Below are 13,807 nucleotides of genomic sequence, written 5' to 3' on the forward strand. Positions count from 1 at the left end.
AAAGGGAGACCATGACAACCTGTAGTTAGGGTGGCCTGGGCTGCAATAAAATCTCTACCATATTCATTCTCAGAAATGACCAAGATACTGATAAATAGAAATTTTACCAGCCTTCGGCGAGACTGTTGGATGAGTTATTTCACATTTCAAGCTCCTAGACCACACACACAAAAGAGCCAGAAAGAGACATGACTGTCTTATGCTGGTTAGAGCTGGCACTGACCTTGTTAACTTAAGGGACTTTTCCCCAATGCAATTCTGATGACAGCTCAGTATGACAGTGCTGGGCTTGAGGAGCAAAATCAGGAAACAACAGTTGGTAAGGGAGCTTGCTGAAAGTAGCAAGTTAAGGAGGAATAAGTAATATATGCAAATAGTAGAATAGCTCATAAAAATGTATGCCTGTAGAGGACGGAAGCAATGCACAGATCAGTACATTGCAGCAACCTCGAGATCTCTAACCACGGATTTCTGCAACACAGAGTGCAATTGTAGACACAAGCAGCGGCAACTGCCATTGCAAAAAAACTTCTCCAAACTCACCTGAAGTCATGCTGAAAGAATATCTGTTTCTGTAAAACCAACTTTTTTTCCTCACTCAATTAAGCATTGAAATGTTGCTATATCTGAAAATGAAAAGGTTGCTTATGACTGCCCTGTTATCTGTCTGCAGATGACTTATCCGCGAAACGCAATAAAATTTCTTTCTCAAGATGCTTCAGTATCAATATGAAGGTACACATTGAACCTGACTGTGGCTGATCATACAACCAGTAAAAAACAAAAAACTAAACAAAAAGGCAATATTCTACACTTCTACAGGCAAGTTTGAAACTAAAGGTCTCTTGCCCATCAAACCATAAGCAAAGTAGCATTTTCCTGGAAAGACTAAGAAAAAAGCCTTGAGCAGAAGCACTCCAAGTAAATTCTTCATCATTCATCACTTTGTGTTGGAATGCTTGATAATTTTTCTGTGCAATAATATTTTATGCCTCTCAGGATTAACATTCCAGTTCGCTGCAAACTTGACTACAAACCACAAATCTGAAAGAGTTGTCAAGAAATTCTGAGAGAATAATTACTGCACAACATACATCAGTAAGTAATTGCTTCTGACATTGTCACTTCACGTGCATTATTTCTGCTACAGGAGCCCTGCAGGTTAGAGGGAATTCAAAAGGTAAGTATAAGTCATTACCAAGAACAATCAAGTAGGACATCACTAAGTCAAAAAGCAGATAAAAACAGTTGTAGTGTTTTGCAACTACAGGATCAATAATTTGAAGATTTAGGAGGAAAAAAGAAAAGTGTTTTATTACTTGCAAATGTCAGTATTTCCCATACAATCCATTTAAGAATGTTTTCTTTGTGTAGTTTCTCTCTTGCAAAAGAAACTGAAAAAAAAAAAAAAACACAAAAAACTCCAAAGGAACAAAAAGCCAAATAAACCCATCTTTGTATGCCTTGCTTTAATAAGGTGAAATTTCTATGGCTTTTTTAAAAGGCTTCAAAAGTCAGAGTTGTAAATTTTAATTCTTTAGACACTGTTTTAGCATCTTTAGTCTAGTCTCAAATCAAGAACCTGTAACCTTTCCCCTCCCCCACACCTTACCTAAGACCCTTCCAAATTTGTAGCTGAATACTGAAGGGTGGAAGAATGAAGAGTTTTGGGGGTTTTGAGGGGATGATTCTGTAAAGCACGCAGCTCAGTTTAACCTAAAAAACAAATATGATAATCACAAGATTGGCATTACAGAAACATCACCTAATAAACTGTGGCTTCAAATGTAGCTCAGCAAAGTACAGCTGCTTCCCCCTTACATCAGCTCTGCCATTCTTTATTCTACATATCAGCTACCCTAGCACGTCTGCCTCAGTTCCCAAAGAGACAAAGGATCTTTTTGGCACTCAAACATGGCAAACAGCTCCAGCTTCTTGGGAAAAGATAGAGGGGGTAGGGAGGAGTGGAATAAACTATTATCCGGATTAAAACGTTTCACATGTGCCAGTGTAAGTCCAGCCAAAAGTTGTTGCTATCTACTGCCCATCCACAGTGACCTACGGGAAAACGGTGTGTGGTCTCAGCCTTGGTGCCACTGGAGAGGCCCCCCAGGGAGTTAACACCTTGGTTAGCAATCTCAGAGAAGCAAAGAATCTGCAAAACCTCCCTTTCAGCCTCAGAATGAATCCCCAAGGGAAGAGGCATACCATTAGGGAACTGTGGGAAGCTTGCGCCGATACCATCCATGTTATGGACAGAGAGAGGAAGAGGGAAAAAAACCACCAAAAACAAAACCCCAAAATCACAGAACACTTCAGCCTTTGGAAAAATCAAGCAATGGCTCCCACCAATGCAATTCACTCCTGCAGCAAGCATTGGTACTACTACCTTAGCAAAGGTAGAGAAATTTACTCACACGCTATTTACCCAAGGAATAAATGGTACTGAAGAAGAGCTTCACTGCAAGAATCACAGCTGGCTCCAACCCCACATGCCATGTCTTAATTCCAAGATAAAAATGCCCAAAAGAAGAAAATACAAAACAGGTCAAATGTCAGGCAGAAAATGGTATCTGCTAATTTAAATTAAGCTTGCTTTTCTTCCTCCTCTTTCCCTTTATCTACCCCTTACAAATACCTTTGAGGCAAAATAAAAGCCTGTATCTAAGTCTGTTGAACTTGGAAACTAACACAGGCACTGATAACAGCATTACTACATGGACTACCACAAGGAAACTACTACCCCAATTCTGAAATACTAAGCAATTTATTGGTTTATATATGTGACAAATGCCTTCAATCATTTTACCACACCCATATTTTTTTAAAAGTTTATATTGATACAGAATGCTGTTAAAATAAACCCTACCAACAGGAAACATATGAAGATAAGCTGTCATTTTAAATTTGAAGCCAACAAAATAGAAAAATAGTTACACTTCAGTTACAGAGGGATGAGGTGAGACAACGTTTCTATTTTACTGGTGAGGAGAAACACTTGCTCTAATATCAGTTTGTCAGACTAATTTCAAGTAGAGGTGAATACTATAGACCAGGTATCATCTTTCTTTAGAATTTCACACACCAGCACTAATAAAGTGGCTACTGTGCCAGCATATAGATGCCTCACTCATAATCAGTCCTGTTACACTACATAATCTATACACACACACAGAGATCTTGCCTCAACACCATTAAAAACAAAATACAAAAAAAGGTATGTGAGACAAAGAATAATTAAAATGGTATCACATCATCACACACTAGAGTGAAAGGAGATCTAATATGGATTCGGAAAAGGCACGTGAAGGGTGTCTACAGCAAGGATATTTCCTGGACACATCCTTTAAGGATGAAGTTCATGATCAAATGGACAACTCAAAGCACCGTGATAAGGACCTTGGCAAAAGGAACACAAATCCATCTACTGAATAAATTAATTTTTGGACCAAACCTTAAAAGACCAGCTCAGACTGGGAAGAAAGGCAGAAAGAAATACAGGTGACAGACTAGTCACTGACCTTAGTCTTCCAGAGTAAGATTTTTTTAAAAACAATCCTATTATTAAATCATCAATTTTTTCTTCACAGATTATAAGCATTTTCTTTTTTTTTTAAACACTATCTCTCCTTTGTAACACTGAAATAACTATCATCATCTTTATGATATGATATTCCAGACTACTAAGGCACATGCAACAGAAAAATCTTAGATTAGAGTATGGTGTCCAGATATTTGGGTCTGAGTTCCATATCTTGTAACAGCAACTCCCAGACTACAATTACTCAAAACTGTAATGCAATGGCAAGTTGATCCTTTGTTTTGCCACTCCATAATAAACAAACTCTATTGACAAGTGATTGTTAAAAACTAACACACCACAGAGGAGGAAAAGAAAACAAAATCTTTAGTGAAAAAGAATGTAGAACAAAAACTCCAACAGTTCCATACAGCACAAGTATTTCCACCGTCATTCAGATCACATCTAACCAACTCAACAGATAAGGGACTCCAGTTGAAAGATGAGATGAGGCACAACTTCATTCTCATTACCTTTCCAGGCCACAGTCATACAACCTAAATTAAGAAATCCTATCATAATGTTGCAGCATTACGATAAATTACATTACACACAGAGGATTTTTGGTAGTTGATGTATTTCATTATTTCTGGGTGGACACCAAGTTGGCCATGAGCCAGCAATGTGCCCCTGCTGCAAAGAAGGCGGATGGTATTTTGGGCTGCTTTAGTCAAAGCACTGCCAGCGGGTCGGGGGAGGTGATCCTTCCCCTCCACTCAGCGCTGGTGAGGCCACTCCTGGAGTGCTGTGCCCAGTTCTGCGCTCCTTAGTACACGACAGGCATGGACGTAGTGCAGAGAGTCCAGCAAAGGGCTACGAAGATGATTAAGGGTCTGGAGCACCGCTCGTATGAGGAAAGGCTGAGAGAGTTGGGACTGTTTAGCCTGCAGAAGAGAAGGCTCGGGGGGAATCGTACCAATGTATATAAATACCTGAAGAGAGGGTGCAAAGAGGACAGAGCCAGGCTCTTTTCAGTGGTGCCCTGTGACAGGACCAGAGGCAATGGGCACAAACTGAAACACAGGAGGTTCCATCTGAGCATCAGGAAACATTTTTTCACTGTGAGGGTAACTGAGCACTGGCACAGGTTGCCCAGAGACGTTGTGGAGTCTCCATCCTTGGAGATATTAAAAAATCATCTGGACAACTGGCCCTAGGTAGCCCTGCTTCAGCAAGGCGGTTGGGCCCGACAACCTCCAGAGTCCCTTCCAACCTCAACCATTCTGTGTCTTCCTCTATGAAGGAAATGTATCTGTAACAGACAGATTTCTGTCATCACTTCTGGCACATCAACACCCCCTGAAAATGTGGAAATCTGCCTCAGCTCCTCGCCTGTCCAGCTCAGCAACTGACACTAGATGAAGCTTAAACTCCATCCAGTGTTGGGTTTTTTGTTGTTTGTTTGGTTTTTTTTATTACCACCTAGTAAACTTTTTCTATCTGCTTTAACAGGTCACCCAGTGCAAACACAATTATCAAAATAAGAAAGGATGCCCAGATAACCTGAATTTGGGGATAAAAAAACCCCCAGCAATAGAGAACATGCTATCTTTAACCCATGCTAACTACAAAGCCCTAAGTACAGTATTTCTCACTATATTAAAAGAAAACAAACATATATATATACACACACACACAGTGTGCATTTTCCATCAGTCAGCTAACTTTTTCAGGAAAAAGTGTTACAGCTGTGCTATTTCGTAAGCTTCCAACATACAAAGGAAAAACACTGTCAGAGGTTCAGAGGTGTCTCTTCAAGCAAAGCAACTAGACTGAGCATCAATTCATGATCTTATGCTTCATTTATAAGTCTGCAGAAAACGCTATATCATCAATATTAAGGTTGAATACCTGAAATACACAATTTCATTAGCTTGGTGAGAACAAAGTCTGCCGGCAGCATCCCCGGGGGCCCTGGCAGCGACCGCCAGTTCCCTGCGGCGGTGGGGCGGCGATGACATCATGCCAGGCTGAGCTCCGGCAGCCCTGATGCAGGAAAGCCCTGGAGAGACCCGCTGTGCCTGGCTTCACCGTGCTGGGGAAGCATCCCACTCCCCACCCCTGCACCCACCAGCTGAAGTGCCAGCGCCTCTCCTCCAACAATGGACACTTATGAAGTAAGTTGTTTCAACAGTACAAGGATTCAGAACCTATTTTTCAGCACAGAAATAAGAAGGAGGGGAAAAAAACAGTGCACAATAACCCTTTCATTCAAACAAGAAAGCCTTCCAGGAAGTACAAAGTGTTTCAAAGCTTTATCCAAAACCTACTGAAATCAGAGGCCCTTTCCATTTATATCAGTGGACACTGGAGGAGGCTACAACCTAAGACACAATTTGAAAGCATTATCAGTCACACGATCATGCATTATTAATAACATAACAAACTCAAGAAAATGCACTGGAATTCCAGCTAGCTCATATGCTGTGATGTTATAAATTTATCCTCCTCCCCCTTGTTCCCCCCCCTTTTTTTAAACCCTTTCCTCAAGTCACGCAAAAGGTCTCCCCCATAAATACTAAAACCTATTCCCTCCCCCCAAAACCCACACCTTGTCACAAGCAACACCATTACAGTATCACGGTGGAATAGCAGAGTCCAAGATATATTGCGTGCTCCAGTTTTACATACTATAGATGTAGTCCTTGACAGGGAAAGCAAGAACATCATGCTCCAGCTTTCAGACCTGCGCACTCAGACAGAATACTTAAAAAAAGGCACTGATGTCTTCTAGTGTACTATTAGATAGCTAGCTCAAAGTGATACACTGCTGCTTTTAAATTTAATTATATGAGGAGAGTTATTCATGTTCCTATCAAGATCAGGGAGTATTACTGAGTGTGCCTTGCACTATGTTACACTAATAGATATATAGTAAATGAATAACAAAATCAGAAACTGTTTTCAATCCAGAAATTTTGTTCACTTGTGATTTAATCAAGAAAAATCTGTGGAACCTCACACATCCTTCAGTGAAATTTTGTTCTCTTGGATTTCCTAAATTAAACTGTTGCTGTAATTTAAAGTGCCGTTATAGAACAGACCATGCTGTATTCATTCTTCAAGTCTCAAATCGTGGTCTACAGTTATTTTAACATTAGACAAGCATGAGTTCTTTCAGGGTAAGGTACTGCTCAGCATGAGGGACAGATGAGAAATTCTGTTTGAAGTCATTAAAAGAAAAGAAAAAAAGTTTCCATCATAGCCAAAGTTTAGGAGAGTTCAATGTAAGAAGTCAGTTCTAATAACAAATTTCACTCTACAAGAAACAAGTGTTTAATGGCGGGTTTTTTTAATACAATGATGTAAAAAAAAAAACCCTCATGACACCTTACAAAAGCAAGCTAATTAAAAAAAAAAAAAGAAAGAACATATCATTGGTCAAGTTCTGAGCTCAAATACCCAAAGTAAGTACTGATTTTAGGCCATGTTTTCATCACCGCATTCCTGTATCTTTCTGAACAGTTAAAGATGCTAAGCAGCAATCTAATTTAACTGAAGCCAGTACAGTGAAACTAAAGCTGAAACAAGGTGCTGCTAAAACAAAGACCAGATTTATAACCTCAAAAACAGGTTTGACACAGTACTGTGGGATAGGCTGATATGGTTTAGCTGTGTATGTGGTGTGAACATTCTCATCTAAGAGTAATTACTTCTTAACCCGATTTCTTTTCAGATACTGCTGGAAAAGAATTCTTATCCTATGCTTCAACAAAACCTACCACAGAATAAGTAAGAGGTCTTCGCTTTCTCTCCGAAATCTGATTCATTACGATTACCTGCATGTTTGAAACGTCCAGGAGCCTGACTAAAAGTTGGTAACCACAACCAAGCTCCCAGAAGAGCGCAGTGTATCGCTGTTAAGACAGAGATGATCTAAAACACCACCGCCGCCGCCACCACACAACCTTCACTTTGAAAAGGCCGTTTAAAAGAGGTACTTTGTTGGGGTTTTTAAAGAAGTTAGGTACGCTACTACAAATACACGTTTGTGCACAGCCAGGCGTTTCTGCATTTCAAGCACCCGGGGCAGCTACACAGACCCGAGGCGCCGGCGGCACGGGGCACAACCGCCGCTGCCCGGGGCGGGGGGCGCCGACGGCTCCTCCAGCTCCCCCCGCAATGCCCCGGGCCGCCCGAGACGGCGCCCGGGGTCCGCGGAGCGGGGAGGCGGCGAGGCCAGACCCCGCCTCGGAGGCTGCCGTCCCGCCGCCGCCGCCACAGAGCCGACTGTTAACGGCCGCCGCCCCCCGACGCCGCGGCCACTCACCGGAGAGCTCGTCCGGCTCCAGCCCGGTCTCGGTGTCTAGCCCGCAGATCACGAAGTAGTCGGCGAAGCGGCCGGGTGCCGAGGAGCCGCCCCCGCTGCCGCCGCTCATGCTGGAGCCCGAGGGGTGCGCGGGGCTCAGGGGGTGCGGGGCCGGGCGCCGGCGGGCGGCGGGGCTGCGCCAGCTGCGCCAGCTGCGGCGGCCGCCTCCATGATGGAGCGGAGCGGGCAGCGCCGCACGGCATTGTGGGTACAGCCCCCAGCTGTTCCTGCGGGGGGGCGGCCCGGGCAGGGGAACCGCAATGCTGCGCCTGCGCTCTGGGCTCGGGGGATGACGTGATGCTGCTGGTCCAGCTGGGGGGGCGGTGCGCGCGCAGAGGCAGTTGGTGGGGTGTGAGGGGGGGGCGGCCGCGCGCGGTGGCCGTTAGGGTGGTGGCTGCCTGCGGCGCGTCCGCTCTCCGGGGGGACGGTGAGGCGGGCGGGCAGCCGTCAGGGGATGCGGTCAGACCAGCGCAGGACAGCGGCTCTGCTCTCTGCCGGCTGGCGAGGGGTCCGTGGTTACAGCACCGGCCTAAGCTTCGCGGGGTCGGTGGCTGAGCGGTTCCCCTCAGAGGCTCTCATCAGCCAGGGAGAGGCTCTGCTCCCCTCTGCAGTTAGAGGGGTCAAGGAGGCTCTGCCAGGGGCTACTCGCTTAAGGCACGGTTTACTGTTGGTGGCGCTTTGACAGCACATCTGGACTTAAATCTTCCCCTGTCACCTACAGCTTCTCATCCCCGCTCCCTGAAGGCTGCTGCTCCAATGGTGGTTGTGACTCCACAGCTTTGTGGAGCAGCCATGCCCTGAAACTGGCCTGGGTCGTGGGGGAAAGGGGGTGGGTGCAGGGGAAGTGCTTTTGAGATTGTTTGGTTTTAGGGTTGTTTTTTTTTTTTCTATTTGAATTAACGTCACAGATAACTGTTAACAGTTGGGCTTGCACAGCTGGGTGAAATCCACCCTGCTTCTGGCCCAGCATGGAAAGGAAAACAACCCCTGGGGAAGAGGGGAAGAACAAGAATGACTCAAACAAGTTACTGAGGGACTAGTAACACGTACCCATGCTCCGAGTTGAGAGCACTTCTTTCCACTGACCATAGAGGGACATGGGATAGCCCCACTAGACTAAAATTGGATCTGTAAGCAGTTCCCCTTCCTCTCCTCTTCTCACTCAGTTCTCTATTTGTGGCTTTCACATCAAAATCCTTCCCTATCTTGTAGGGCTTATAAGAGGAGAAATTAAAACTTTCCAGTCTTTCAGGATTATTATCTAGGACTGCCCAAGTAGTTAAGGTTGCATCCATAATACTGAATTAATCAGACACCAATCTAACTTAACATGCTATCAAGCATGTAAAACATATTTGAGTTTACATTGCCAAGACATACTGAGTTCTTTGCAAGCACCAGAGATAGCAGCACGTGTTAAGACTCCACTGTCAATGGTCTACAGCCTTTTGCAGTACAACAGCTAAGCTCTTATGCCATTTTGCCCAGTGAATTGTGGAGAGCTTTTTAATCCTGGGAAATAGGAAAAACTAAGAAGCACTGGTGCTATTAGTATTCACTTGATTAAGACTGTATGGGCCACAGAATGGGTTATCAATGAATGAAAGTATTGCTTAGATTTGACTGACAATTCCGACAGTTCAATTTTAAACCACTAGTGAACCTGAGGGGGAGATTTCAATAAAGACAGCAGGATAATTAGGAGCAGTATTAGAGTGAAAGTCTCAAGTTAACTCTAGAGTAAGCACGTACATTTAGATAATGTTGAGCCTTCCTGGTGGTTTGCGGAAGGCAGCAACAGAGAACAGAAATAGCTAAATCTGGTTGCTCTTATTCTGCTATGTTTTCTAGCCATTTTTTTGCACATTTTGCTTCTTGGTCTGCTTACGATGTGGCAAGGGACAATGTATTCAGCATGCAGTAAACTTCTTTTGAGTAAGCCTGAACTGTAGTTTAACCCTTACAAACAAAAGTCATAACCTGAGGGTCTCGGAAGGACTTGCAAGAAAGTCTAGGGAAACAGCACAGGTATTGGCAGGGGTTTTTTTTGTCAAATAAAGAGTAAAATGGGGAAATAAAACATTGTTCTTACTTGCACTTTAACTGTTCCAGCAATAACCACGTATTTAGAAGATTTAGCAAATAAAGTTAGATGGGCCAGTAAGTAAGCAGAGGATTACCAGAAATACTGTTGAGCAGCAGTATTTAAAGGCACACAGGCCTTGCTATGCAACAGATTAAGGACAAGAAATATTTTTTTAAAAGGAGAGTCTCAGACTAAAAAATTCAGATTTGCTTTGAATTGCTACAAGAAAGGAACAAGAAGGGAGGAACTGCATGAACCAGAATCCACAAAAGGTTAATTAATCAATAAAGAGGAGAGTCACCACAATTTTTGCTGTGAAAAGCTCATTCATATTTTGTCAGATAAATTCTCTGCTTTCGCAGGCAGCTTACAGCCTAGTCTCTGTTAAATCTAGGCGTCCAGTACATGTACCCAAACAGCTAGAGCCTTCTCCTCCCATTTTGTCAATGACTGTCTCTTTTCCATTGTATCTTTTCCCTCCCCTATTATTTCATTTCTGAAATACTCTTGCCTAGTGACCACAAGCAATATCTGTGACGTCTAATTCAAAGGCCAGCAGCTTTAATCTGTTAGTCTTCTTAAGCAATGTTCCCATCACAGAAAACATCCAAAATACAGCAATTTTGTCAGTAAACTTTCCAAATTGCTTAGATGTCCTTGAGTAAGGCAACACCACTCTAAACTAGATTATGAATTCTTGAAAGTATTCTTTATGATGGTGAGAGAATCTGTGGAATTGTGAAATCTGTGGAAACTATGATTGTTTAGCCAGAGAATCATGAAGCTATATTAGTAAATAGGAAGTAATTTAAAAGATTCATTGCCTTTGGCAAGACTATCACTGTTGATTCAGCTGCTGCTTTCAATGGCAAAGACTGGGATTTTCAAGCTCAAGCCTTAAATCAAAAATAATAAAGTCTTTTAAAAACAGTGAAGACAGAACTTAATGTGAACATATCTTGATTATTCCTTATACTAGTTAATTCAGGTTTATTTTGCCAACAATCACAGCAGTGATTATGGGAAGAGTTTATTTAATAAACAGTAAGAAACCTAAACAGCAAATTACAGTTTCATTCAACACTGCTCAGAGAATTGAAAAAGTCTGAAATAGGGTATCTGCCCTTTTTCTGTGCAGCCAGTTCCCACGATGAGGTACACTCAGAAAGGTAACAGAGCTCAAAGCATAAATCGATCACTACAGTTGTCAGGGTGCTGATTGGATATGGTGTCTTCTAACTACTTCGATTAAGATATTTACCCTGGATTCTCAAAAAAAAAAAAAAAATCAGTGACACTTAGCATTAAAGCAGTCATCTCCAGTCTGCAAAACTGGACACTTGAAACTGGCTGCAATTGCTTAATGACAACGCGTTTTGTGTGAGCAATATCCACGCAACAGACTTCTGCAATACAGCCTGCACGCCAGATCACCTAACAGACACATCCTGCCGCATCAGGGCGCAGGTCGGAAGAGAACTGTCACGTCAAGCCGTTGAACGTTTCTTAAGCTCCCATGCAGCGTTGTCCCTCTTCTCCCCAGCTCCAGGAGGCCACACCTGGTGGCGCAGCTTGTGAGCAGGTCATAGATCCGTTGTGCAGGTATATCTACTGCAAGGGCTCCCAGAGCCTCAGATGGGCAGTGGCACCAGGCCGCTTGTCGGTGAGGTCCGAGAGTTTGTCAATATCATAGATGAGGGCAGAGGGCGAGTACGTGAGAGTCTGGTTTAAACTATTTCCACTCCTTTCACTTCCGCTTGTTGAGGATGGTGCCCCCAGCCTAAGGAGGCCGAATCGTCCAAGGTTGAGGCAAAGGCCAAGGCTGTTGAAAACCTCCACCGTTTCAAGAAGGCCTGCACATTTCCCACTTGTGGGAGGCCCGAGACTCAACCCAGTGGCTGCAAAGGCAGCCCAGGGCTGCAAGAGCACCCCACAGCAGAACAAGCTTGAACTTTATATCATTATGAGGTTCCCTTTGATCGCAGAATCAACCATGAAAAAGAAAGAAGATAATACCCTGATTTTCATCATTGATGTCAAGACCAAGGCAAACATAGGATCAAGAGGCTTTCAGGAAACTGCACAATATTGGCACAGTCAAGGTCACACATTGGTTAAGTCTGAAGTCAGGTTTGAAGACTTGTGGCTGTCTGGCCTAGTGTTCTAGTTGAGACACTGAGCTAGATCCACAAAGGGGACTTGGGTATCGAAATGTCTGATTTACTATATCTGCTTCATAAATTTTTCAGTATTCAGACTGAGCATTTATGATCTCCCTTAACACTGGAGGAAAATCAAAGGATATTAGAGGATAGAATTCAGGATAAGTCCCATCAAAGTCACCATATCAAGATAGAAACTGCCTGTAAGAGGGCCCTGAGGGCACTAATGGCCTCTGCCTGGGTCTTAACCCCACCAACCATGGGTCCAGTTAAGTCAGGCAGCCAGGCTGTGTCAGACCTGGTTACCCGGGCCTGATCCTGACCTTGTGTGCTGATTTGCATTTCTGGCTTCCCCTCAGAGCTGTCTCATCACTACAGGCTTGCCTGATGACCTAGGCTCTCGACGGAGGCTGCCCCCGGCCTGCCCTGCTCCCTCGCTGGAGGCAGTGGACAGGCCAGCTGGGCCCCGCCCTTCCAACGCCCACCCTGGGGATACTCCCTGTGAGAAATCATTTTAGCACAGAACAAATACTCAAACGTAAGAATGATTTAGTGATCTGCTCAAAACATTTTTTCATGGCATGGAACTCTTCCAAGTACAGTAAATATTGCAAATTCCAGATTATTAGATACAACTGCTCAAGGGCGAGGTGGTGAAAGAAAAATCAGGAGTTATGACCATAACCATTAGATCTTAATTCTGATGCAGAATTTCAAAAGCTATTTGCCACTATGGCACATTCTCCTCTCCAGAGCCTATTAAACTTGTGTCTACTAACCTTTTAAGGCTATGAAGACATCATTGAAGTCCTAGAGATGTGCAGAAGCAGAATTCTCTGTGTTTTGAAGATTATCTATAGAAAGGAGCTTTTATGAGGCCTCTCGCATAGTTATACACCAGTCATTGATCTTAGCTCTCATAATCCAGACTCAGATTCTTCCTTGTGTACTATAAAATAATGAAACGTTAATTATTACACTAGGTGGAATATTTGTAAGAAGAGGAAGGGGAGTCATGGTATGTTAGTAAACATATCTTGCTGTTATTCATATTAATTACCATTATTAAAAGGCCATAATTTATTTCAGTTTGGGTGACCTGGAGCTATAAAGCCACCAGCTGAGAGTTAGATAGAAATGTGTGTCATTGCAAGACATCAATTGGTCATAAAAATAATCAGAATAACTAACTTCTCTTTGAGGGAAATTTGAAAAGCTCACTCTGGATCCTGCTCTCCTGTCAAAACTTCTTTCATTTCCCTCTTAACACTGTCACACTAAAATATATGGTTCACAAACCTCACACTATTTATGACAGAAGGAAAGCTTTCTATAATTTGACCTGTATTCTTTTCAGCCTCCTAGGAAAAAGAAAAATCCCCCTATTTTGTAATCTTGCGAAAGAGATTGTGCCACATTATGAAAAATAGTTCATTATATATTTGAAGGATAGCTAGACTTCCCCGTTCTGGCACTGGCTCTGTAGCGGGTGCTGAGGAACAGACAGGCACTCACATGGCACTTCTGGGACAGGATCTATTCACTGTGCCAAACTTAATGTTGAATGGAGGAATTTGACTAGCAGGTATAATTCTCAGTGCTTTAGCTCCCACAATTCCCAGAGTTATTACTCCACTGTTATTACTTACAAGAATGAAAGAAAGAAAAAA

At 43.2% G+C, this 13,807-nt stretch overlaps 1 protein-coding gene across 5 annotated transcripts in view; it reads right to left on the reverse strand.

The window, feature by feature from the left end:
- Nucleotides 1-8,120, reverse strand: part of DENND5A (DENN domain containing 5A) — a 70,733-nt gene extending 62,613 nt beyond the window's left edge. For 3 of the 5 annotated variants that reach the window (XR_012675740.1, XM_075163124.1, XM_075163126.1), the window contains exon 1: nucleotides 7,851-8,079. Coding sequence is in view for 4 of the 5 variants with exons in the window: in XM_075163124.1 (XP_075019225.1) it covers nucleotides 7,851-7,959 (109 nt within the window). In the remaining variant the exon portion in view is untranslated. Of the gene's footprint in view, nucleotides 1-7,850 lie in introns of all 5 variants that reach the window. The other 2 variants (XM_075163125.1, XM_075163127.1) reach the window with 2 other exon arrangements.
- Nucleotides 8,121-13,807: the final 5,687 nt, after the last annotated feature.

The sequence above is a fragment of the Calonectris borealis genome, chromosome 14 (assembly GCF_964195595.1).
Source record: "Calonectris borealis chromosome 14, bCalBor7.hap1.2, whole genome shotgun sequence".
Lineage (NCBI taxonomy): Eukaryota > Metazoa > Chordata > Aves > Procellariiformes > Procellariidae > Calonectris > Calonectris borealis.